This window comes from Aphelocoma coerulescens, chromosome 19, assembly GCF_041296385.1.
Source record: "Aphelocoma coerulescens isolate FSJ_1873_10779 chromosome 19, UR_Acoe_1.0, whole genome shotgun sequence".
In the NCBI taxonomy this organism is placed as follows: Eukaryota; Metazoa; Chordata; class Aves; order Passeriformes; family Corvidae; genus Aphelocoma; species Aphelocoma coerulescens.
Window position 1 is genome coordinate 9,655,142 of NC_091032.1, and position 23,548 is coordinate 9,678,689.

A 23,548-nucleotide genomic window follows, 5' to 3' on the forward strand; every position below is an offset into this window, starting at 1 on the left:
GCCCTCCTGACACAGAGCATGCCAAAACAGCTTCGTTTTGCCTATGCATTAGCAATCTATTTTACCTTTTTGACATCTCTCACACATAAAACCGTAAGAGAGAAATAAAATATCTGTCTCTGGGCGAAAATAAAGCTTTGCCTCCCTCCTGATCTATAGGATATAAAATAAAGCCATGGCTTTGATAGTGGCTTTTCCTTAGACCGGAGTTGCTTTTGCACACACGGAGACAATGAAGATGGATGAGTCGGGAGCGGTGCATCCTCCGGGGGTTCGCTTCACCCTCTTTTTTTATAGCCCCCCCTCACCCCCGCTGCCTCTCCACTTTTCTTTCTTTTCTCTTTTATTCGTCTTTTATCTGCCCTTTAACGAGTGAAGGATCCCGCTCGGCTGTCACACACCCGCACCCCCGCCGGGCTCCCCCGGAGCCCCCCGCGCTGCCCCGCCGGGCCCCGCTCCCGGCCGGGCTCGGGGACCCCCCGGCCACCACCGGCCCCTTCCCGGCCACTTGCCCGTCAGTCAAAAGCAGAGCCGCACACCTCGGATTTGTAATTATTTATTAACTATATTTCCCATAAACAATGCATGAGCTCGGAGTGTAAGCGACAACATTTAGCGACGTGGGAAGAAACCCGGGAGGGCTAATCACGGGGGAGGGGGGGCAGGAAAATAAATAAGGAAAAGGAAAATAAATAGAAAAGAAATAAAAGAAAAGGGAAAGGCGAGCGGAGCCGGGGGGTGACGGTGTGGTGTTTACCCTCAGCATCGACCCGAGTGCGGCAGGATAAACTGGGACCTTCTAATACATAATTTAAAGATCTCTTTCTTTTTCTTTTTCTTCTTCTTCTTCTTCTTCTTTTTTTTTTTTTTTTTTCCCAAGCTTTTTTAAAACAAACCTGGCGATGGATCCTGTCCAGCCGTGCGGTTTATTGCGCGGGGATGTTCTACAGGCTTAATTACATCTTAACTTCAATATTTGGATAGTGCATTAACCGCATATATATTTAATCAGGCGGAGGCGCTCTTTCTGCGGGGGAAAGTGCTGGGGACGGGGGAGAGGTGTGTCCCCCACCTTTTCCTCGGGCTGTCCCCCGCAGCGTCGCCCGGGGTGGCGGGGGGGGGCTCCGAGAGACGGGCTCTCACGCCGAGAGAGACGCCCTGTGCCCCGGGCCGCGCTGCACCGGGATGCGGACGGGTCGGAACCGGAGCTCCGGGCCTTTCCCTGCCCCCGCCCCGTCGGGGAAGCTGCCGGTCACCGGCCCCGCCGCCCGCTCCAAGCCCGGCATCATCCCCGAGCCCGTGCGCGGTCGTTGAGAGAGGTTAAAAAGGAAGGGAAAAAATCAAATCAAACTAAAAATAAATGGGGAAAAGAGAGAAAACAGTGCTGTCGGGGGATGGATGTGGTGGAAAGCCGCTGTCAGTGCGTGGGAGGGAAGTTTTTGCCCGGCTCGGAGGGAGGGAGCGCTGGGGATGCGGGGATGCTCCACAACGCACCGCGGTGTCCCCGGCGAGTGGGCACCAGTACCCCGCAAAGGAGAGAGAAATCCCATTACCGAGCGCAGCGGTGGGGAGAGGGGACGATAAACAGGGTGATGTTTAACTAAAAAGACGGGAACGACACCAATAAAATGCAAATTTGAACTCGCCTGAAAGGGATTTGGGTTTTTTCTTCGGTATTAGATTTAAAATTAATTTCAGTTTGGGTTTATTTGGCTTTTTTTTTTTTTTTAACTCTTTTATTTTCCCTCTCTCTTTATTTGGGTCTCGTTTATCATTTTACTTACACTCTCTATTTTTTTTTAATTTTTTTTCCTCTTTTAATTTCCCTCCTTTTTTTCTTTTTTCTTTTTTTTTTTTTTTTAATTTTTAAATTTCCCTTTTTAAAACATCTTCTTATTTCCCTCTTTTCTTTCTTTCTTTCCTTTTATACTCTCTAAATGTCCCTGTGTCGCAGCACTGGGGCCGGCCGGGGTTGCTCTGGAACATCGTGGCCGGCTCCCCGCGGGGTTCGGCTCGGCCCCGCCTGGGGTGGGGGGCTCGGCCCGGGAACGGACCTGGGCGAATTGCAAAATACAATGAAAAACAAAAAAATCCCTCCCGTCCCAAACACCTGGCCCTATAAGGGGGCGGCACACGGTGCTGCTCCCTAGGGGGACTTCCCCCCGCCCCTCGGGCTCCCGTGGATGCCCCACGCCGGGACATGCGGGGCACAGGAGGCCGGCCGGGGTAGCCCGGGGATGGTGGGGCTTGATTTTTCGGATTCTGCTGGAGACAAGGGCGGGCATTTTGGCCTCTCAGACGCCTGCTCGGGGTCGGGGTCCCCGTTGTGGGAGAGTGAGGCGGAGGGGGGCACGCCACCGTCCCCACTGCCCCCCTCTGTCTGTGCCGCCTCCTCTCCCGAGCGGGGCTTTGGGGGGTTCGCCTGGGTCGGGGCGGGCGGACAGAGCCCCGCCGGGAGCCGCAGCGCTGCGGGGGCACCCCGGACCCCCGCGGGGAGGGGGTGGGCACGGCCTGCGCCCCCCGGGGAGCAGGGGAGAACCAGATGCTTTCGCTAACGCCTGGGAAAGGAGAAAAAAAAAATCGCTGTGAAAAACTGGTGCTTGATGGACACGAGATGCTCATCTCCTTCCCCTCATTCATCCCCACCGACACATGTCACCGGGGGCCGCGGGGAGCGCTCCCCTGACGGCAGCCCGCAGCTGTCGCCTTCCCGGGCGGCAGAGCGGGGCCGCCCGCCCGCGCCGGCCCCGCGGCTCCGCATGAGAGCGGCCCATGTGCGGGGGCACCGGGCGGGGCGGGCCCGGGGCTCCATTGATCCCCGCCAGCGGCGGCCAAGCGAACCGACAGCTGCGCGGGGGGAGCGCGGCGCGCCCGCTGCGCGCCCCGACGGGGGGGAAGGATGATAGCGCGGACGGAGCCCCGGGGCTTTTAAACACCCGCCGGAGCTCCGAGGCGATGTCTCGGCCCGAGGACAGCTCTGGAATTGGCTCTCCCGGCCCGGACGGGCTCTGCATCCCCGCCGGTTCCGGCTGGCCCCCGCGCGGAGCGGCGGGCAGGGCGCGGAGAGGGTTTGTTGCCTTCCTTTTCCTTTCTGTCTTCCAATTGACGCCTTCCCCGCTTTTTTGTTTGTTTGTTTGTTTGTTTTTTCCCGCCTCAAGGACGAGTAAAACAGACGTGAAAGAGAGCGGGGGCGGTGGGTTCGGGCGGGGGATGCTGCGGGCTTCGGGGCGGGCCTCCGCCACTCCCGCGCCCAGCCCCGGCTCTCGGTCGTGTGTGCAACCCCGGGCACGCTCGGACCCTTCCATCCGCCGTTCCCCTCCTAATTCCCCGCCCGGGCTCAGCCCGCTGGGACGGGGAGGGGGGCGGGCTCCGGGGCCGGGAGGGGCCGGGGCCAGGCAGTGACACCTCCCCGGAGCGGTGGCTCCCGACGGGCAGCAACGCGCGAAGGAAAGAGAGACCTCGTCCCTCCACACCGCCCCGGTACCGACCGGCCCCTGGAAGGTAAAAGCGAATTAATTTTTATTTACCAAAAAAGAAAAAAAAAATAAAGAAGGGTACATGCCGGTGGCCGGTGCTCCTCGGCCCCGGACGAGCGCCGGTAACGGAACCACCGCGAAGTTACCGGCGCCTCCGCTGTGCCCTCAGCGGTCGGGCGGCCCCGGGCCCGCCGCCCCCTCCCCACAGGCACGGCCCCACCGGAGCGTCCCGGGCCGCAGTCCCGGCCCCGCCGTACCGCTCGTCCCGGGAAAAGCGGCCCGCCTCGGAGTTCTCCTCGACTCCGCGCCTCGCGGAGACCCCCTCCGTTTGCCGCGGGGGAATCCACGCTGAAGCGGGACCTCGTTTTTTGCCGGTCCCCAGCGAGGCGCTCCGCCGGCCGGCGGCGGGCACCGGGTCCCTCTAACGGATCCGTGACCCTGCGGGGGTGCCAGACCCCATCGAGCGGCCGCATCTCCTCGTGCCCACCGTCCCCGCGTCCGCGCTCCCTCACACCTACCGCTGCATCGCGTTCGGGGGGCCGGGCCGCTCGCTCGGTGTGCCGCCCGCCCGCCCGCTCGCTCGCTCGGTCGGCGGGCCGGCCGGCGCGGGCGGGCGGAGGCGGCGGCGGCGGCGCCCCGGCGGCTCTATAAAGGGGCGCGGACGCCCCGTCCGGCGGCGGCGCGGCGGGCGCGGGGGGGCGGCGGCGGCGGCGCGGATTGGCCGCGGCGGGCGGTGACGTGGGCGCGCGGTGCATAAGGCTGCGGCGGCGGCGGCGCCGGGATCATGCAGAGCCCCTGCGCGGCCGGACGGCGGGGCCGCCCCTCTGCCCCGCGCCCTCCGCCCGGCCCGCCCGGCCCGGGCCCTGCGCTCCGCCACCGCCGGGCCATGCCACGCCGCGCCCGCTCGGCGGGGACACGGGCGGCCGCCGCGGGTAGCGATGTGCGGCGGTAGGTAGGACTGACGGACGGACGGACGGACGGACGGACAGGCAGACGGACGGACACAGCCGGGCGCGACGGTGCCGCCGAGACGTCGAGGGAGAGAGAGAGAGAGAGAGACAGAACGAGAGTGAGCGGCGGAGCGAGGAGCGGCGGAGCGTGTCCCCGTCCCCGCGTGTCCCCATCCCCGCGTCAGGACGCGCAGGGCGATGTCGCCGCGGCAGCAGCCACAGCCCGTCTGACCGCCGCCGCCTCTCCATGTCCCGGCTCGTTATTTATTGTTGTTATTATTATTATTGTTATTATATTTTTTCCTCCTTTGATTTCTCATTGGGAAAAGCACTTTGACTCCTGACTGCTCTACCTCAGACCTTAGAAAAACTCATCACGCTCTCTTTTTGGCGGTTTTATTTTTAATTTTTTTAATTTTTATTTTTCTGAGCGCCGATCTTTATAGCCGTTATTGTTCTATTGTTACTATTATTATTACTATTATTATTATTATTATCCGTGTGGTTGGTAGCGGCCGGGATCCTGTGGCTGTGTCGAAGCGCTGGGCAGCGGGGGGTTCTCCTGTGTACCCCTCCTAGGACACTCGAACGAAGATTTTTCTTCTTCCTCCTTTTCTTTTTCTCCTCCTTCACTTCTCCAAGGCTTTTAAAACACACATACACAAAAACAAGAAAAAAAAAGAGAGAGAGAAAAAAACAAAACAAAAAACAAACCTACGCCGGTGTTGTCGTCTTTTTGAAAAAAAAAAAAAAAAAAAAAAAGAAAGAGAGAGAATTGTTGTTTTTATATATTTTTTTTTCTCTGACACCTGGGAAACCGCTGCCCCCCTCAGAACTAACCAAAGACAATGGTTCACTGTGCAGGCTGCAAAAGGCCGATCTTGGACCGGTTTTTGTTGAATGTACTGGACAGGGCTTGGCATGTGAAGTGTGTTCAGTGCTGTGAATGTAAATGCAATTTGACAGAGAAATGCTTTTCACGAGAAGGCAAGCTTTACTGCAAAAACGACTTCTTTCGGTGAGTACCGGCCTCCGCCTGCCCCCGCCGCTCCTCTCGATTCGTTTTTCACCCCCATTTTTTCCCCTTTATTATTGCTGGTCTCCCCCGTTCCCAGCGGGAACCACCAGCGCCTCTTCGCTCCCCGTGACACGCGAACATCTCAAATCGCGGTTATTTCTCCCGGTGCTCTCGAGGAGGGGGGGACGACGGGCGGGGGTCGGGCCCGGGGACGGGCCCGTTGATGCCGCCGCTCTCCGCGTCCCCCGGCCGAGCTCGAGTTGCCCAAACTTCCTTCCAAACTATCGACCGGCGGGGCGGTGCGGGCCGGGCCCGGGCCGAGGGGAGCACGGGCGCCGTCCCGGGGCCCGGTGCTGCAGAGCGGGGTGACCCCGCCGGGGCTTTCCGCGGCCGCGGCGCTGCCCGGGCCGGAGCCCGGCGTTTTTCCCGGTGTCGCCCGGAGGGGAGGGCCCAGTGCGGGCGCTCCGCGGGCCCAGAGCATCCCGGCCGCCCGAGCCAGGCCGCCCCGAGGGCAGCGACCCTTCGCCGGTGGATGGACGGATGGATGGATGGATGGAGAGGGAGGCGGGGAGCGACGCTCGCTCGCCGCCGCTCTCCCCGCGCATCCCGGCCCGCTGCGGTGCCGGCATCAATCCCGGGCTCGGAGCGGCCGCCGGTGCCGCTGCCCGGCCGGGGCCCGCCGCTGGACACCGGCGATAAGGGCAAGGACCGGCTCGGGGCCGGGGTGGCCGCGGAGCCCCCGCCGCACACCGGCACAACCCCGGGCCCGGCCCGGCGCGGTGGAGAGCGGCCCCGAGCCCCGCCGCCGCTTCTCTCTGGGCGTGGGGCCCGGCACTGGCCCCAGCCCCGCCGCTTCTCCCCGGGAATGGGCCCGGCCCTGCCCCGGTCCCGGTTCCGAGAGCCCCGCGGGGCACAGGAGGCCTCCGGCCCCGCTGTGCTCCGGCTCCCCGCTCCGGCCTTGCCCACACCGGCGGCTCCTCCGGCCGGAGCGTGACCGCGGCCGGTACCGAGATACAGAACGTGCAGAATTTCTGCGTGCTGTTTGTTAGAGCATCCTTAGTGTAGGTGTCGGGGCGCGGGGACACCCGGGCAGCGCAGCCCCGGCGTTCAGCGATCCCGAGCACAGCCCCGCGCCCGCTGCCCAGGCCGCATTTGATTTTTATTTTTAAAAGACGTAATGTCGGGAAGAGAGAGCGCTCTGCGGGGATGCTGTATTTTATTTAATCCCGTTTTGCACGGCCGAGCAGGGTGTGTGGAGGCCGCGGCTCGGGGCGCGGGGCCCGCGGTCGGTGGGTGCTGCTGAGCCGCTGCCCGGCCTCTCTCCGCAGGTGTTTCGGGACCAAGTGCGCGGGTTGTGCCCAGGGCATCTCCCCCAGCGACCTGGTCCGCAGGGCGCGGAGCAAAGTGTTCCACTTGAACTGTTTTACGTGTATGATGTGTAACAAGCAACTCTCCACCGGCGAGGAGCTCTACATCATAGACGAGAACAAGTTTGTCTGCAAAGAAGATTACCTAAATAACAGCAATACTGCCAAAGAAAACAGCCTGCATTCAGGTGAGGGAGCGCGGCCGGGGCGATGAGGGCGGGAATGCGTTCAGCACCGGCTGCTCCTTGGGATGAGATGCTCCTTTCCTCCTTTCTTCTCCTCTTTCTCCTGTCTTCTCCTTTCTCCTCTCCCTCCTTTCTCCTTTCTCCTCTCGCTTGTCTGCTTCCTTCTCTCCTCTCCCTTCATTCTCCTGTCCCTTTCTTTTCCTCTCCTTCTTTTCTCCCCCCCTTTTTTTTTTTTTCCTTCTTCTCTTTCTCTTCTCCCTTCTCTCTCCTCTCCCTCGATCCTACCGCGGCCCGTCCCTCGCGGTCAGTATTTCCCCCCCGGCCGAGTGTGACCCGGTTTGTTCTCCCTCAGCCACCACCGGCAGTGACCCCAGCCTGTCCCCCGACTCTCAAGACCCCTCCCAGGACGACGCCAAGGACTCGGAAAGCGCCAACGTGTCCGACAAGGAGACGGGGAGCAACGAAAACGACGACCAGAACTTGGGGGCCAAGCGGCGAGGACCCCGCACCACCATCAAAGCCAAACAGCTAGAGACTCTGAAAGCCGCCTTCGCGGCCACCCCAAAACCCACCCGGCACATCAGGGAGCAGCTGGCACAGGAGACCGGCCTCAACATGCGGGTCATCCAGGTATGCTGCCTCGGGGCACCGGGCACGGCTCCGGGGGATGCGAGGGCAAGAAGGGGCCGGTGCCCGGTACCCTCCGCACTGCGGGACCCGGGAAGCCCCTCCGGCCTTTGAAATCGTTATTACCGAGGCATCCCGGCAGCTTCCCGGCGCTTCCCGGTGCTTCCCCAGCCCCGGCCGGTCGGCGGGGACAGAGCCGCGGGTTTATGCGCAAAAGTCCTAAAGAAGCTGCAAATAGTATCGAAATTAATAACCAGAAATGTGAGGGGTTAATGGGTAAATAAGAATGACAACGCGCTGGAATTATTAAAAGGTTTATAAACCCGCAGCGCTGGGGTAATGGGGGGTTAAAGGACCATTAAAGACGAGGTTAGATTGGAGAGGCTCAGTGTGAGGGTAATTAGCAGTAATCTTGTCAGGGTAATAAGAATTAACTCAATCATTCTTGACCTGCAGCCGGCGGGGAGCGGGGCCGCCGTCACGCGTGGGTTTCGGCCGCGTTTGGAACGCGAAGGAGCGCGGCTCGGGGCGCACCGGGCCGGAGAGACCGGGAAAGGGGGAAAGCGCAGCCCCGGGACGGGGATGGAGATGGGATGGAGGGGAAGGGGGCGGCGGGGCGGCGGCGGCGCGTCCCGGGCTCCCGTGAGCGGCACCCGCGGCTCCCGTGACCGGCGCCTCTCCCGCCGCCCTGCCAGGTCTGGTTCCAGAACCGGCGCTCCAAGGAGCGGCGGATGAAGCAGCTGAGCGCGCTGGGCGCCCGGCGACACGCGTTCTTCCGCAGCCCGCGCAGGATGCGGCCGCTCGTGGACCGGCTGGAGCCCGGCGAGCTCATCCCCAACGGGCCCTTCTCCTTCTACGGAGGTGGGTACCGCGCTCCCCCCGCGCCCCCGCGCTCCGTGCCGGGATGCGGGGACACCCGCGGGGCCGCGCCGGGCTCCTGGCTCGGCTCCGAGCTCCTCTGGCCGCCGTCCCGGGGCCGTCCCGCCCGGTTCCCCGCCGCCCATCGTGGGGCTCCCCGCACCCCGGGGCCGGCGGGATCCCGGCGTTCTCCCACTGTTCCCCCGGTGCTTTCGGCAGTGCCGGTTTGTGTCGGTGCCCCCGCTGCTCTGCGGGAAGGCGGTGCCGGGGCTGCCGGAGCCCGGCTGGCCCCGTCACACGTTTCCCCCTCGGGTTCGTGGGTGACACCCCGAGCCCCCGCCGCAGCCGCGCCGCCCTGGGAGCGCTCCCGTGCCGTCCCCACTCGGGTACCTGCCCCCATGTTACCTTCCCTCTGTCTCTCCTTGTCCACCAGATTATCAGAGCGAGTATTACGGCCCTGGAAGCAATTACGATTTCTTCCCGCAAGGACCGCCTTCGTCTCAAGCGCAGACCCCCGTGGATCTCCCGTTCGTGCCCTCCTCGGGGCCGTCAGGGACCCCGCTGGGGGCCATGGACCACCCCCTGCCCGGACATCACCCCTCGAGTGAGGCTCAGCGCTTCACTGACATCATGTCGCACCCCCCGGGAGACTCGCCCAGCCCCGAACCCAACCTGCCCGGGTCCTTGCACTCCATGTCCGCAGAAGTTTTTGGCCCCAGCCCCCCATTTTCGTCGATATCCGTCAACGGTGGTGCTAACTACGGCAATCACTTGTCCCACCCTCCAGAGATGAACGAAGCAGCTGTGTGGTAGCTTTAAAACAAACTGGGTCTAAGTAAGTGATGATCATCTAGTCTGCTTATTGTTATGGTGTACAGAAATGAAATAATATAACATCTCTCCCGCCCTAAGACAATATTACCTTGGGAACGAACTGAATCCAATCGCTCCAAGGCAAGCTTTGCTCTAGACCAGGACAATCTCCATGTTATGGTTGTATCAAACAAGCGAGGGGACTTTTTTGTACCATTGACAAAGAAACTGGGGAAGCTGTACAGTAAAAGTGCTGCCATTCCGTAGGATGGCGTAAGTTTGATTACCCTGTTGGATGTCATCCTAAGAGCCACAATCCTTAGAAACTTCTCGTTTAAAAAAAAAAAAATTAAAAAATAATTGAATGAAGGAAAGGTCAAAGAAAAGGGGAAAAAAGCTTCAAGAACTCTCTATAGCGTTCCCGGTTAAGGATGGTTCTGGCATTATGAATCTGTTTGTTCATTTTTGTCTCTCAGAAAGTTCGACAACAAGAAACTCTTTTTAGCTTCAGCCATTTCAGCCTGCTGGCGATCAGGTGGGACAACTTTTCCTTTTTCCTTTCTTTTTTTCTTTTCTCTTTTGTTTCGGTTGTTTTGTTGTGGTTGTTTTTTTTTTTTTTTTATTTTCCAAAAATAGCAAATACTAAATGTTAAGCCCTCAGCACCAACTCTTCTACCTTCACAAAGCTACACGTACAAAACCTCCTCATCATAGCAAAGGTCACCACCCAGACCTCTAACGAAAATGACTTGAAAAAACAAACAAACAAACAAAAAGTATTCTACCTTCACAGAGAGAGAAAAGCTAAACAAAAAGACTCTATTGAACTAAAAACAGTCAACTGTTTACGTCTAATGTTAAATTCAGGAGCTCAATGTTTTACTAATAAATCCTGTTTTAGAAAAACCTCTTGTTCAAAAGCAAAAGATTTTGAGCAGCCAACCAAAATAGTTCATTTTCTTTTCTGTAGATGTTCTAACAGATTGCAGGGCTTGTGGTTCACTGTGCTAGTTTGTAAAAGGTGTTGTTTACAGAAGGCAAAGAAAAAAAAACCCACAAAACCCAGACAGTTGCCAAATAAAGTAAATATATAGCACAAATACTGTAAGGTGCTTTGCACCAGCAACCCGAGAAGGTGTTTAAAAAGTGTTACAAGGTTAAAAAAAAAAAAAAAAAGACAAACAAACATCTTTGCTAATTTTTAGTCCTGTTGAACATTCATGGAATTGTTAATATGACTTATATAGACCCACACAAGTTTTATTTTTGTGTCTTTAAAATAAAAGTCCAAAATATTTAAATTTTATGGTCAAATATGCAGTCAACAGCTGCTACTTTTTTCTTTATATATTAAATTTCTCATATGTCTTTTATTGTTCTAATGAACCTAAGCTTGTGTGACCTCCAGTGCATATTAGACCATTCACTGTATGAAAGAAAACATGTTGGATAAAATTTGTGCGTTTTTAATAAAATTAGAAAATCTGATGTTTAGATAACTTGTGTTTCATTTGATGTTTTAAGCAGTTTTTGGAAATTGATTCTCTTGAGTAAAATAGCCTTGAGAAAGAATGATCCACTCTGCTGCTAATCCTGGGGAGCTCTTTTGCTCTGGTAGAATTCTAAGCCCTGGTGTCGATGCAGACAGCGGCCAGAGGCAGCTCCAGCCTTTCTTTCCATCTCCAGGCTCAGTTGTTGAAGTCCAAATACCCTGTTCCGCCATGCTTTAAATTTTAAAATTCAGAAATAATCAAATGATTCAATATCTTCACTTATTTGTGGTCTGTGCTAAGAAAAAACATTTGAAATGCTGATTTTATGCATAAACAAAAATGTGTTGTAAATGTAAAATGCTTGCAAAGATATGGTTTGCAGTTGATCCCGTTTTAGTTTATTCTCCAAAGGCAATTTTCCTTTTTTTTTTTCCTAATTGGATGGTTTGGACACAGCATAACCTCAATGTCCTGAAAGTAATTTGAATCCTTTTTTCTTAGAGCTGAGGCAAAGTCAATGGTTTGGCGGCGTTTGGTCGTTCTGAAGTTCCTAAAAGGGCAGCGGGGGAGAATATTTTGCTTTGCACTCGATACAGCCTCATTCTCTCGGAGAAAAATGAAACAAAAAAATCCTGGAGCCCTGTGAAATGCCAGATTTCACGTTTTAATTATCAATCATGGCAGAATCCTGAATATTCAGTTCTTCAAAAGCAAAAGCCTCGCTGATTCCGAGAGGACTTTGACCTGTGTTAGAGGCAAAGAGTCAGGTTCGGTTCTGGAAAGTCTCTGCTTTAAATGTGTTCCACCTGCTGGGTTAATGGAATGGGACGAGCTGTAATTGCATCTCTCCCTTCCTCTCTCGACTCACCGTGGCTTGGGCTGGCTTCTCTTTTATTTGATGGAGACACAGGATTTTATGCTAAACCCCAGACTTCCACCTTCCCAGTGACTCCATTATTTCTCTCTTTGGACTGGGGGGTGGGAAAAGAACCAACTCCAAATGCTTTAAAGTTGTATAGTTTGTGATTTTCAATGGTGATTTTCGATTTTGTTCACTACCTAATTTCTATGCCCAGCAGAGGGGCCACCTAGATGAAGCAATAGTTCACTTTAAACACAAAATGTCTTATATAATAACAATATAAAGATAAAAACTATCTGCAAGGGGTCTGTTAGTGTTTCTAAAAAAATAATTCATGCTTTATTAAATACAGGGGAGACTTCTTAAACTCCTGGACTCCGTGTCTAACTCATTTATTTGCCTTTTGTGCTATTGCCATGTTTTGTTGCTCTGGTTTGCATTTATATAAGTGGAGGAACGGGTGATTTATTTATTCCAAACTTCTACTTATCTGGGAAAGATAAATACTGCTGTTTGTGCTGCTGGGCTGGGCTGCTGCTTTATTGTTGAATCAGTGATTTTAAATGAGGATTTCAACAAATAGGTTTGTTTTGTAGGAAATTCTGGGAGGTTCTTCCTTTTATTCTTTTTCTTTCTTTCTTGCTTGCTTGCTTGCTTGCTTTCTTGCTTTCTTGCTGTCTTTCATTTTGTAATGAGCTCCTTGTACAGTTTGTTCTGTGTTCATTTAGGCAGCTACACGGCTCGGTTTAGGCCATTATTAGGCTCGATTTAGGCCATTGTTAGGCTCAGCTTAGGCCAGTGTTAGGCTCAGTTTAGGTTATAAAAAGGAGAGTTTGTCTTTTGTGATGCTCCCATCCCTTCCTTGGGGCTTTGCCCAGTTTGGGGGAGCCCAGGAGCCGTTCCCATGGCCGGGGCCGAGCGCGTCCTTCGCTCTGGAGGCCCCAGCCCTGTGGAATTCTGCGCTCCTCAGAGCGAGCTCGGTGCGTCTGAAGCCCCTAATCCAGCAACAATTGCGCAGTCAAAACTCCTTTTGAAAGCATTGTCACGTTGGGTTCTTGTAAGTCCTTGTTTACAAGAGCATTTCCATTGACTCCGGCGGCGTTCCCGGTGAATGGATGGATGGATGGATGGATGGATGGATGGATGGATGGATGGATGGATGGATGGATGGATGGATGGATGGATGGAGGCTGTGGGAGAAGGGCCGGGAGGAATCCCGGGACCCCGGGCTGCCTCTGGCAGGAGCGCGCTCCTTCTCTGAGGCCAAGCAGCGCCCGGCTCTGTGCCCGTGCAAGGCCTCCCCACGAGCCTTTTGGGAAGTAACTGCTCTCTTTTGATCTCTCCTGCCTTTCCTGCTGCTCTTTCCGTGACCACGGTGCCGTGTCCCAGCAGAGGGGACCCGGGTGATGTCCCTGCCCAGGCCTGGCCGCTCTCCTGGCTCAGCAGGGCCGGGAATGCTCGGCCCTGGAAGGTGCCAGGCTGAAGATCTGTGCACAGCCACGTGTCAGACGTGCCCCAGCCCCTCGGGAAAGGGTTCCAGGCACATCCTGTGAGTATTATCCGCGCTGAGCTGCTCTGTGGGAGGGGGATTTGTGCAGGTTGATCAAAGTGTCTGTAAAATGCCGCGAGTTTCCAGCAGCCAAACTCCCGCTTTTGGCCCAAACCACCCCACGCTGTCCCCACTGAGGCTCCTCTCTGCCCAGTCCCTCCCTCCCTGGGACCTGCTGGGATCTGTTTGCTCCGGCCTTTGCTTGGGGATGGAAAGGGATTTGGGAAGGTCTGTATCCCAGGAGTAAGGATGTACTTAAATGATGATTTGTAGACCAATGATGTGTGATATTTTAATGCCTGTACGCAGGTGCTGAGAGATGGGTACAGGATACAAATGGATAAATAAATATAATTTTAAAATATCAGTGGTGATTTCCATACTTTTGCCATCCTAGGAAGTGGCAGATATTGCAGTGTCCTCTCAGGAATGGTTCCTTTTGCCATAGGCTGGATTTTTTATCTGGAATAACTGTGTTGTCTTTAAGCTTTGCATGTTCTTACAGTACAAAATAGAAGAATTTGCAATCTCCCTTTCTGTTCCTACCCCTAATAGAAAAATTCATATTTATTAAGTTTATCTATTGATACATATCCTTCTGTGCTGGTGAGCTGGGAACAAGGAATTGTGATGCTGGAGCAGGTTTTGGAAGGTCCTTTCTTTGTGTCTGCCATGGCACTGAGCTGCTCAGCATTCCTCATGCCAACAAAACACCCAGGAAGTTCTAAATGAAATTAGTGGGTCTGTTAAAATATATTTTGGTTATGAATCCTTCTGGGATGTGTTTATTCGCCCATAGTACTCATGGTGGTTTAGCTACAGAGCATGGAAAGCGGAGTTTGGTGTGGCCTGGAGAGTTGTTCACTCAGGAAATGCAGAATTGTAATGCAGGAATTGGAGAGCAAATGTGGCCTTGTGGTGAGGTGGCCTCCAGATTCCTAAATCCATGTCCCTGGGGTTGCTGGAAATGTGGTTGTGGGATGTTCTTGGGGTGCTCTTAGGGTGTCCTTGCGGGGCTGCTCCCCTTGGCACACGGGATCTCTGCCTGGGATGCAGTTGTTGTTTTTGTTGGCATCTCGTGGGTTAGTTCTGGGAGCATCCCCTGGTGGCACTGCTGGGACAAGGGGCTGACCGGGCTCTCTTAACCTCGTGCTCCAGGATGTCACCAAACTCAGGGGCAGCTCTGCCTTGTGACATTTGGGCGCTGTTCACAGTTTGGAAATTTTAAGAATTAGGGACATTTTTCCTGCTTGGTTCTACTACAGTCTCCCTTCCTGAGGAATCTGACCCTGCACAGAGGCTGCTGGCATCCCACGTGGTTTGGGAGGAAATCCTTGGCTCTGCTCAGCCAGGAGCCCAGGGCTGCAGGGCAGGGCTGGCCTGGGTCTGCCACAAACTCCCTGGGCAGTGTGGGAATTGTCACACAGCACAGACTGGAACCTGGGCTGGAAAACATCCCCTGGCTTCCTCAGACCCGGAGTGAGAGGCACTCCCAGGGGCTGTGGGGGATTTCTGGGAGTGAAGTCCCTGGGAGAGGCTGCCTTGCACACTTCCCTTGTGCCTGTCTCTGTGTTGGCATGGCTGTGCACAGGAGAGCAAGCGTGTGGTTTCCCTGAAAATCAGACATTTTGCTCCTTCTAAAACCAGTTTTTGTCTAGTTTTTAAATTGCCTTTGGGTGGCCTTTAAAATTCTTATCTGCTGGAAGCATCTTTAGGCTGTGCATCTCTTCAGACACACTCTGTTCCTTCTATTTTTCAACGTAGGAACCGTTAAAGGTTGATAAAATCTTTAAGACAATTGTGTTTTTTGAATGAGGGCTGGGTTAGGAACAGCAGAAGTACTCAAGTAAATAAAAGCACAGAAGAAAAATACTAATAAATATTTATAAGGAGAGTTTTTTTATGTACATAATCTAAATTTTATGTAATTTGTTTCAGTGGATGGGGTTTGTGTGTGCTCTTTTCTGCTTCCCTCCAGTTTTTTCACTTCTTTTTTCTCTCCTTTTCATGGATAAATTGTGCTGCTGGTTTAAAAAGAAAATTTTAACTGAACTGGCATGACTGAAATGGAAAAGGTCAGTTTGGAAAAGGACATTTGCTCGCCCAAGCGTTGGCAAGATCAGCCCCAGCTCGTGGCTATTTTTGGCCAGCACGAGGCCCTCTCTATGTGGGTCAAATTTTGCTGTTGATGAAGCAACTCAATTAAATTCAGCAGAGGTGACTCCAGGGCAGGTAATTCCCGTGGATCTGGCTGGGAATCCCGCTGGAATGGGTGTCTGTGGGGCCGTGGATGGGCTGGGAGTCCCTTGCTGGTGGTGCCCGAGAGGCTCCGTGTTTCCACCAGCACCCTTCATTTCTGTGTTTGGGTGAAGGGACGGCTCTGAGAGATGGATTCACATTCATGACCTGTAATTGTACAGACACAGGAGGATGACACGGTCCTTCCCTGCCAAAGCTTCCATCCAATCTGACAATTCCCCAAAAGCTGACGAGCTCCACGGATACGGCAGCGAAAGACGCTGAGTGGGAGAAATTGGAAGCCCTTTTTACAGCCCAGCCTGTTCCACGCTCCCTTGTTTATCTGCTCTGTGTTTAGGGCGTTAGTCTCATTTTAGCAAACAGGCATGCAAATCAAAACAGTAAAATTAAGAGGGAAAATGCCAAAGAAATGATGTCAGTGAGGCTGATGGAGTTCCTAAACAGGCCAAGGGTTTCTCCGAACCAACCACGAGGCAGGAAAAGCCTTTCATGAGCATCTTAAATGAAAATGTATCGATACCTTTTTTGTACCAATATTCCCCCGCTCAATTCTGAGTCCCAGGCACAGCGGCATGGTTGGAGGGCATGTGAACCAGAAATTAAAACCCAGCCCTGGAGTCTGATTTAATTACCCTGCTAAGTGAAAGGCAGAGGAGAGAGAATAAACAGCAGCAAAGGCGACTCTGTGGGTGAAATATTTTAACAACCCCTGACTTTCACAGGCTGCAGTTGCTGTTTGATGTGGCTTTGTACTGACTGCATCTCCTCCTGAAAAATTGTGAATTAACAGGTCCTGTGGCTGTGGGAGTGAGGTTGGGGTGACCCAGTGGTGTGGGGTCCCCCCACATCTGAGCACTGTTTTTGTTTTGCATGGGTGTAAGTGATGGATGTGGGACACGAGAGGAACAGGTGAGCTCTGCCAGGACCCCTCGAGTTTACAGCTGCATGGACGTGGATTTTAATGCATTGCTGGATTTGGGATTTATATGGAGCAATTGTCCCATTAGTCTCAGTGGGTGAAATCCTGATCTCAGTGGCCCGAGTGTCAAAAACACCGTGACTTCAAGGAGCTCATTTTTAACTCCAAAGGACTAATGCAACTCACTGTGTATTTTTTATTAATTCTACTGGGTATGTTTTATTTAACCATCACTAAAAGCCTCTCTCCCTTCATTAACAGGGCAATTCATTATTTGTGAGGGTAGAGAACATCCCTTTTTCACTCTAAGAGTGCAGAGGTTTGAAAATGCAATTATGCAGGGGAGTCTTGGCACCAGTTCTTTGGTTGTGTGAGTGGTTAGTTACTCATAAGTAACTGCACAGGTAAGCACTTGTTCCTGCTACTTAATTTTCCACGGATTTATTTCTCCAGGCTCCTCCCTTTGTTTATGGTGGCATCTGGGAACAAAATACCAACAGACTCAAAGGGAAAAAAAGAGAAAACCTAGAAGCAAAGCCAGGGAGGACACACTGTGCATGCCATGTTTATAAGTTTCCTGGTTTTTCAAACCATGTCTTAGTAAATAAAGAAATGAATTAATTTTTTAAAAAATCAGTGTTTAATTTCTCATTGCTGGAGCAGAGGTAAACCCCCATCACCGAATGGGCAGAGCATCAGAGCCATCCATCCTGCCGCGATAAAATAAACTACTGAACGGAGCTGGATTTTATGCCGTTGTGTATTTTAAGCTTTTGGGGCTTTTTGCTGCGAAAATGTGCGTTTTCAGTAAATATTGGGTTTTACATCAATCCAGCGGTGTGTTGTCACCAAGGTGCCCAATGTCACCCGGGTTCACGGGGAGGGTCGCAGCGGGTTGAGAAGGGGAGGGCGATGTTTGGGTTTCCAGCCGCCTCCCTCTGGGTGCCTGCCGGGTTTCTCCAGCCCGGGCTGGAGGCGATGGGAATTCCTGATATTCCTCTGCCCTCTGTAGGAGAAGCGCCCGCATGAGCCGTGCTGAGGGACGGCACCGCGCTCCCAGCACAAATCGCCTCCTGCTCGTGTTCGTGGCATTTAAAGGCACGTCGGGGGCAGGGAGGGCAAGAAGGGGACGAGCATCAGCCTGCTCAGGCTCACAGGGGGCCGCTGGAACCTTCGCAGGTGAAATCCCAACGCCGGATGTGGAAAGCCCGAATCCGGGAGCCCAGGCTGATCCGGGCTCGTTGTGGGGTCTGGAGCTCAGACCTACACCTGCAACTCGCATTGGAGAGGCCGAGTGGGGCCCCTGCTCCCTCGTAACAAAATCTGTGCCAACCTCGACTGCTGTTCCCCAATTCCAGGCAATTCCTTGAGTGTTGGGGCCACCTCAGTCCAGAAAGGGGCCGGGAGGGGCGGTCAGGGGGCAAACGCGGAGCGCCTGTCCCTGGGTCACGCCTGCATCGCTTGGCGCTGCTCCTCGGCCAGAGTTGGACCCCAGGAGCAGAAATTGCTGGATCCCCTGTGGCTGGTGTAACTCTGGTGTAACTCTGGTGTAACTCTGGAGTAAGGATCCGTCTGTGAGCAAGGACTGAGCTGAGAAGCCAGCTCTGGGATCTCTCTGCTGGGAGAGCGACTCCAGCAGAGGCCACAAAATATTTAAGACGGGACGGAGAAAGAATTCATTCGGTTCTGCGCAGCTGGAGAGGCTGAAGAAGTTCGACGTTGACTTAAAGCAATAGCTGTCATTTCGTGCATTATTAACAGGACTTCGCTGCTGTCCTGCCGTAACCCGGTACCGTGAGACCCCAATTCCCACAGCCCGCAGCTATCGGGAACCCCCCGTTAATGACGGGAGGCGGAGGCGGCGGGCAGGGGGCTCGGGGGGCGGGGGTGTTCTGGGGGAAAATCGCAGTTTGTCACTGTCCCCCCTGGCCGCGCATCCCGGCCCAGACCCCTCCAGGCAAGGGGGACACTCGCCACGTCCCGGGACACGGCGTCCTGGCTGGGACACCGCCATCGCTGCCGGTTGGATCGCGGGATCATTCCCGGGTGGGTGCCGGTGTAACCCCGCCATCGTTCCCGGCTGGATCCCAGTGTAACCCCGCGATCATTCCCGGCCGGGCCCCGGGGTCGCTCCCGGTTGGATCCCGGCGGGCCCGGGGCGCACCCCCCGCCCCTCAGGCCCGGCCCCGCCCCTCACGCCCCGCCCCGCGCTCCCTCACGCTCCCCCCAAGATGGCGGCGCCCTTGGCGCTGCGGCTGCAGGCGCTGCTCGACCCCCGGCCCGGCCCGCGGGACCCCGAGGACGACGCGGAGGAAGGTGCGGGAGGACCGGGGGAGGGCGATCGGCACCGCGGCCGGCGGCGGCGGGAGGAGGCCGGCGGGGGCGGCCCGCGCGCTGCCGGAGCGGCCGCACGTGGTGCGGCGGCGGCGGGGGGCGGTCGGGCCCCGGCGCCCCGAGCTGCGGGCGGAGCGCGGCGCTCCCGCTGTGCCCCCGGCCCGGGGGTGACCTCAGGGCTCGGGGCTGTGTCGGGGCTCGGGGTTGCCTCCGCCATCGAGTTCAGCTCGGGGATCGAGCCACCTGTGGGATCAGGGATGTGCCCAGGATCGGGGTTCTCGCGGAGACTGGGGCCGCATCCGGGATCAGGCCTGTGTTAGCCTTAGCCTGGCTGGTGTCTGCAGTCTGTGTGAGAGCTATGGTATCTTGTAAGAAACACCTCAGTAACCACTGAGGAAGTTACCGTGGGCAGCCAGAGGCGTTTTCCCATTTTAGTAACCATAATTTTGTTTCAGACTTCACAGAATCCCAGACTGGTTTGGGTTGGAAGGGGCCTTAGAGCCCATCCAGTGCCACCCCTGCCCTGGACACCTTCCACTATCCCAGGCTGCTCCAAGCCCCAATGTCCAGCCTGGCCTTGGACACTTCCAGGGCTGGGGCAGCCACAGTTGCTCTGGGGAGAACTTCGTCCTGTGGCAGTGCCAAGACTGAGGATTCCGGGAGATCCCTGGAGTCCCACGTGCCATTCAGCCTCTGCCCCTCCTGCCCAGCCGTTCCTTGGTGCCCAGCATTTTGCCATCCTCTGCCAGCTGGAATGACTGCACTTAGAGCAGATTTTGTTGCTTTGGTTATGAGCAGGAGGTTTTTTTGCCCCCCTCAGCCTCAAACAAACACTCCAAGTGAGGCATTAACATTTCCAAACACACATTAAGAGCACTCAGCGATTGATTGTCGCTCGATTGCCCGAACAAAGCTAACCCTGTAATTTGGCACTGGGTGTCTTGCACATGAATGAAAGCAGGGAGGGAGGATGGTGGGATGTGTTCTCTGGGCTGGACTGCTCTGTGTCCTGGAGAAGGTGGGGATGAAGGAGGGCAATAACCACAGTGAAATTATTTCCTTTGTTGAGCTTTTCTGAAATGTTTATGTATTTGTGTGGCTTGCATATGTAGCAAGAGGCCAAAGTGCATCTGAATTGGAGTTTTCCTCTTTTAATCTGCAAGCATGAAGTGAGTGAAGGCATTGCAGCTTTGCAGAGTCCTCCACATGAAGGGCTGTACTTCTCAGAGACTCTCCTGCATCCTCGGGGGGGCTTGGATACGCTTAGTTTGTGTTCTGCTTCACGCAGGAACCTTTCCCCCTTGCAGGAAATTATTTGTGTGGCTCTCCTGCTCTTCTCAAAGCCCCACAGCCAGACTCTTCCATGACTTCTGTTCCCACCCAGCTCCCCTGTGCAGTGCCCTGTTGTTACAGAGCGTGAGGAGCTTCCCAGGGCTCCTTGCTGCAGCTGCTCCTTCCAGACTGGAATTCAGTTCAGTTCAGACACCCCTGCCCTGTTTTTTTTCCCCCCACAGCTACCGTTGCTAAAGTGATTGACAGATTTGAGGATGAAACCACGGATGACATTTTGCCTGTTGGCAATATCAGGAAAAGAGCTTCAGCCTCTCTCCTGGAAGCTGATAAGAGGTACAGTGGAAAAGCCACATCTCGGAAAGCTTTGCGGGAAGAGCTCTGGGGAGATGCTCTGTCTGAAGAAGGATCTGGTAAGAAATCTCATTTTTTCCCTCTTTTTACTGGGCTACACAAAACGTGATGTCAGCATGGGACTGAGCATGGCAAACCTCAGGGCCCTGTTACAGGGCAAGGAACAGCTGCGATTAGGTTGGACATTAAATAACTCAAAGCTGGGCTGTTGCTGATGAGCACTGCAAGGTGGCACATTTTTCTGCTAAGTAATTAACTTTTTCCTCTCATTTATTAGCTGAAGAAGAATTAGATGACTGGTACAGTGAGAGTGAAGGCTCAGAAGAGGAGGACAGCGTTGGCACTAAGGCCAGGGAGAAGCCCAGCAGTGCTGGCAGTGAGCAGGAGGATGACTTGGAGGACGATGAAGAGGAGGATCCGTCTGTCAAGGCCAAGGCACCAAAGTTCAGCTTCCAGAATATCACAGACTTCGAGAAGTTTGCAGAGGGGATGGATGGTGAAGGGAGCAGTGGAGGGGAGGATGAAGGTGCAGATGAAGATGAGGATGATGCTGACATGGAAGAAGGAAGTGAGGAGGAGGAGGAGGAATGCGGGAGCGAAAACCACGACGACGGAAAGGAAACCAAAGACAGCGAAGAAGATGGGGGAGTGCTGACCTTCTCCAGGGGACAGGAGTCTGAAGAAGTGGAGAAGGGCAAAGCTGTGAGGAACCAGCTAGGTTTGTGCATGTTTGCTGTGTGTTTGCCAGGCCTGTCACCTTGCTGGCAGTGTACAGCCAGCCGTGCTGGGAAGCCCCTCAGCGTGGTAGGGTGCTGTTAGCACCCTGCCTGGGCATGCTGCTGCAGCCCCTGTGTTTGCAGATGTTCTGCCAGATCTGGTGTCACTGCTGCTGTAACAGCTCATGATGTGAAGTGTATTTATCCACTGGCTTAACTGAACCAGTGCAAAATATCCTCTTGGGACCAGTGGGCACTGGGACTTCCTGCACTGGTCCTGCTGTGATGCTGAGATCACTTTGTTTCTTTGCAAAATGTAACACCCAAAATGCCATTTGTTCCTGCCTGAGCTGTAAAACTATCAAACCTCGGTTTGCAGGCTGTCCTTTGGAACAGGAAAGCAAAGGGGTGGTTTGATTTGTGGGTCACAGAGTTGCAGCTGGGATTTGCTTTGTCCAGAGACAACTTGTGGCACCCATTTTGTGCTGGTCAGTGCATGCAAACACTGCCCTGAGCAGGAGTAATGCAGCTCAAAGGAGAGCGCCTGAGCTGGCAGGTCCTTCACAAGGAGCAAGTGCTCTGGCTTGCTAACTGATTCTTTTATTTCCTTTTTGTTGTGCAGCCCTGTGGGATCAGCTGATGGAAGGGAGGATCAAGATGCAGAAGGTGCTCATGACAGCCAACAGGCTGCCCCAGCCAGACACCTACCCCAGGTTCAGGAAGGAGGGGGGACAGGACTTTGACAGCGCTGTGGAGAACAGTAAGAGCCCTTTAATCTTTCTCCTTTGCTCAGACTCTTACAAACAATTGGTTTGGTTGTTGCTGTTCAGTGCAGAGCTGGGATGCTTTGTCCAGAGACACCTTGTACCAATTTTGTGCTGGGCCAGCGAATGCAAAGGTTTGCCCAAAGCAGGAGTAATGCAGCCCAAAGGAGAGGGTCAGTGCAGTTAAATTCCAGCTTGGAGCTGCTTCACCTGTTTATTCCTGAGAATCACTGCTGGCACTGATCTGATGAGAGCTGTAGTGGATAGTGGTGTGGCTCTGCTTAATTTTTGTGTTTGGACTCCTTTTTTCTAGCCTTGAGGTGAATGCACAGGGAGAGAGAGGTCTGGGTCATCAGACATGACCCTGAATCTTGGCCCTGCAGCAAGGTTGGGCTGTGATCCCCTGGCTCACCCCTGCCCAGGACATGGCAGCAATCATCTTACCTGCAGTGACAGCAGGTGAGCTACTTGCTGGTTTAACGTTGGCTCTGCTGCTTTAAATGAAGTGATTAAGGACAAAAAGGCAAACTCCCACCAATCCTGTGCTGACCTTTCAGTGGAACACACGTTATTAATGTCCTTAATGAGATGCATTACAAACTGCCCCAGCTCCATGTTTCATTACAGGTCTAAGATGCAATATCATTAAAGACCTTTAACAGAAACAATGGTTGACATTTTGATATTTCCCATAAGCAAAATACACCCAAGAACATGGAGTTTAATGTCCCCAGTGCTGCAGAAGCTAATCCCTCAGCTGTGCAGAGCTCTGAGGGAAACTCCATGGCTAAGAACTGCTCTATGATCCCCTCCTCACCTTTTCCTCATCATCTGGGCAGGGAAGTTGTAGGAGTTCACTCTGATACTCCTCATAGCTCGGGTTTGTGTTCTGCAGTTCATCTGTGAGGACACTGAGAACATAAAGCTGGAGTGACCTGGGCAGTGTTAGCAGAGGAAATGCTCAGGCTGAGATGGGAAATTCTGAATTTAGGAACGTTCTGCTACTGCTGCTACACTTGCTGTACGTGCTGTGCTATGGACAGGATTTGGGATAATCATGACATGAACACTCTTTTGGGCTGGATGATGCTCTCCTTTCAGAGGAGCCTCAGTACTTCTGTCCAAATCCACAAAATAAATCTGGCATGTTTTCATCACCCTCATTGAACAGGAGGAAATGATTTGGTGTTCAAGTTGCACAAAGGAGTTGGTGCCAAAATCCCAGACTCTGGGTGAACCCTGCGGGATGCTGAAGTCAGGAGGCTCCCAGTGCTCTCAGAGCTCCTGAACAAGAGTGTTTCCAGTAATTTTTCCCATGAAATTTCTGCTCTGTGCTCAGAGGAAGGCTGAATTTTTGGAATTGGAAAACCCTGTTATGGTGCTGGAATTCCCTAAGGGCTGCAGTATAATTGTGTTAAAGAGTAGACAGCAATTGTCCATCCATTTGCAGTTTTAAAGCCAAACCTGAGTAAAAATGGCAAGGTCATGCTCATTTTCCAGATTTCGAGACTGGAGGTTACAAGTGTTTATTATTTTTCTAATCTTTTATGATTTTTTTTTTTTTTGGTAATGTTACAACGTGCTTTGGACAACCTTAGATTCCTGAGATCTCAGGTTCTGGTAGATGATTTACTGCAAAATTGCTTATAAATTGAAGTAGAAAATGTTTTGCAGACCTGGCAGCTTTCAGGCTTCACACCCATTTGTCACCCAG

General features: G+C 54.0%; 2 protein-coding genes and 1 long non-coding RNA gene across 3 annotated transcripts in view; 2 read left to right on the plus strand and 1 right to left on the minus strand.

Annotated features, from left to right (window-relative positions):
• Positions 1 to 540: 540 nt before the first annotated feature.
• LOC138120710 (uncharacterized) lies at positions 541 to 4,068 on the minus strand. The gene is made up of 2 exons (XR_011155937.1): positions 3,995 to 4,068; positions 541 to 2,558 (listed from the first exon to the last, which is right to left on the minus strand). It is a non-coding gene; the product is annotated as an uncharacterized lncRNA (long non-coding RNA).
• Positions 4,069 to 4,284: 216 nt separating this feature from the next.
• Positions 4,285 to 11,173, plus strand: LHX1 (LIM homeobox 1). The gene is made up of 5 exons (XM_069033524.1): positions 4,285 to 5,444; positions 6,773 to 6,999; positions 7,349 to 7,626; positions 8,319 to 8,484; positions 8,915 to 11,173. The coding sequence occupies exons 1-5, from the start codon at positions 5,275 to 5,277 to the stop codon at positions 9,292 to 9,294; spliced, it is 1,221 nt and encodes a 406-aa protein (XP_068889625.1). The 5' UTR covers positions 4,285 to 5,274; the 3' UTR covers positions 9,295 to 11,173.
• A 7,418-nt stretch (positions 11,174 to 18,591) lies between these two features.
• Positions 18,592 to 23,548, plus strand: part of AATF (apoptosis antagonizing transcription factor) — a 39,001-nt gene continuing 34,044 nt past the window's right edge. Inside the window, exons 1-4 of the mRNA XM_069033523.1 lie at positions 18,592 to 18,692; positions 20,225 to 20,413; positions 20,632 to 21,072; positions 21,693 to 21,830. Of these exons, the coding sequence (XP_068889624.1) occupies positions 18,608 to 18,692; positions 20,225 to 20,413; positions 20,632 to 21,072; positions 21,693 to 21,830 (853 nt within the window). The 5' untranslated portion in view covers positions 18,592 to 18,607. The remainder of the gene's footprint in view (positions 18,693 to 20,224; positions 20,414 to 20,631; positions 21,073 to 21,692; positions 21,831 to 23,548) is intronic.

Coding starts and splice junctions, on each gene's coding strand:
- LHX1 (XM_069033524.1), top strand. CDS start 5,275: ATGGTTCACTGTGCAGGCTGCAAAAGGCCGATCTTGGACCGGTTTTTG. Junction 7,000..7,348: donor AGAAAACAGCCTGCATTCAG/GTGAGGGAGCGC, acceptor GTTCTCCCTCAG/CCACCACCGGCAGTGACCCC. Junction 8,485..8,914: donor GCCCTTCTCCTTCTACGGAG/GTGGGTACCGCG, acceptor CTTGTCCACCAG/ATTATCAGAGCGAGTATTAC.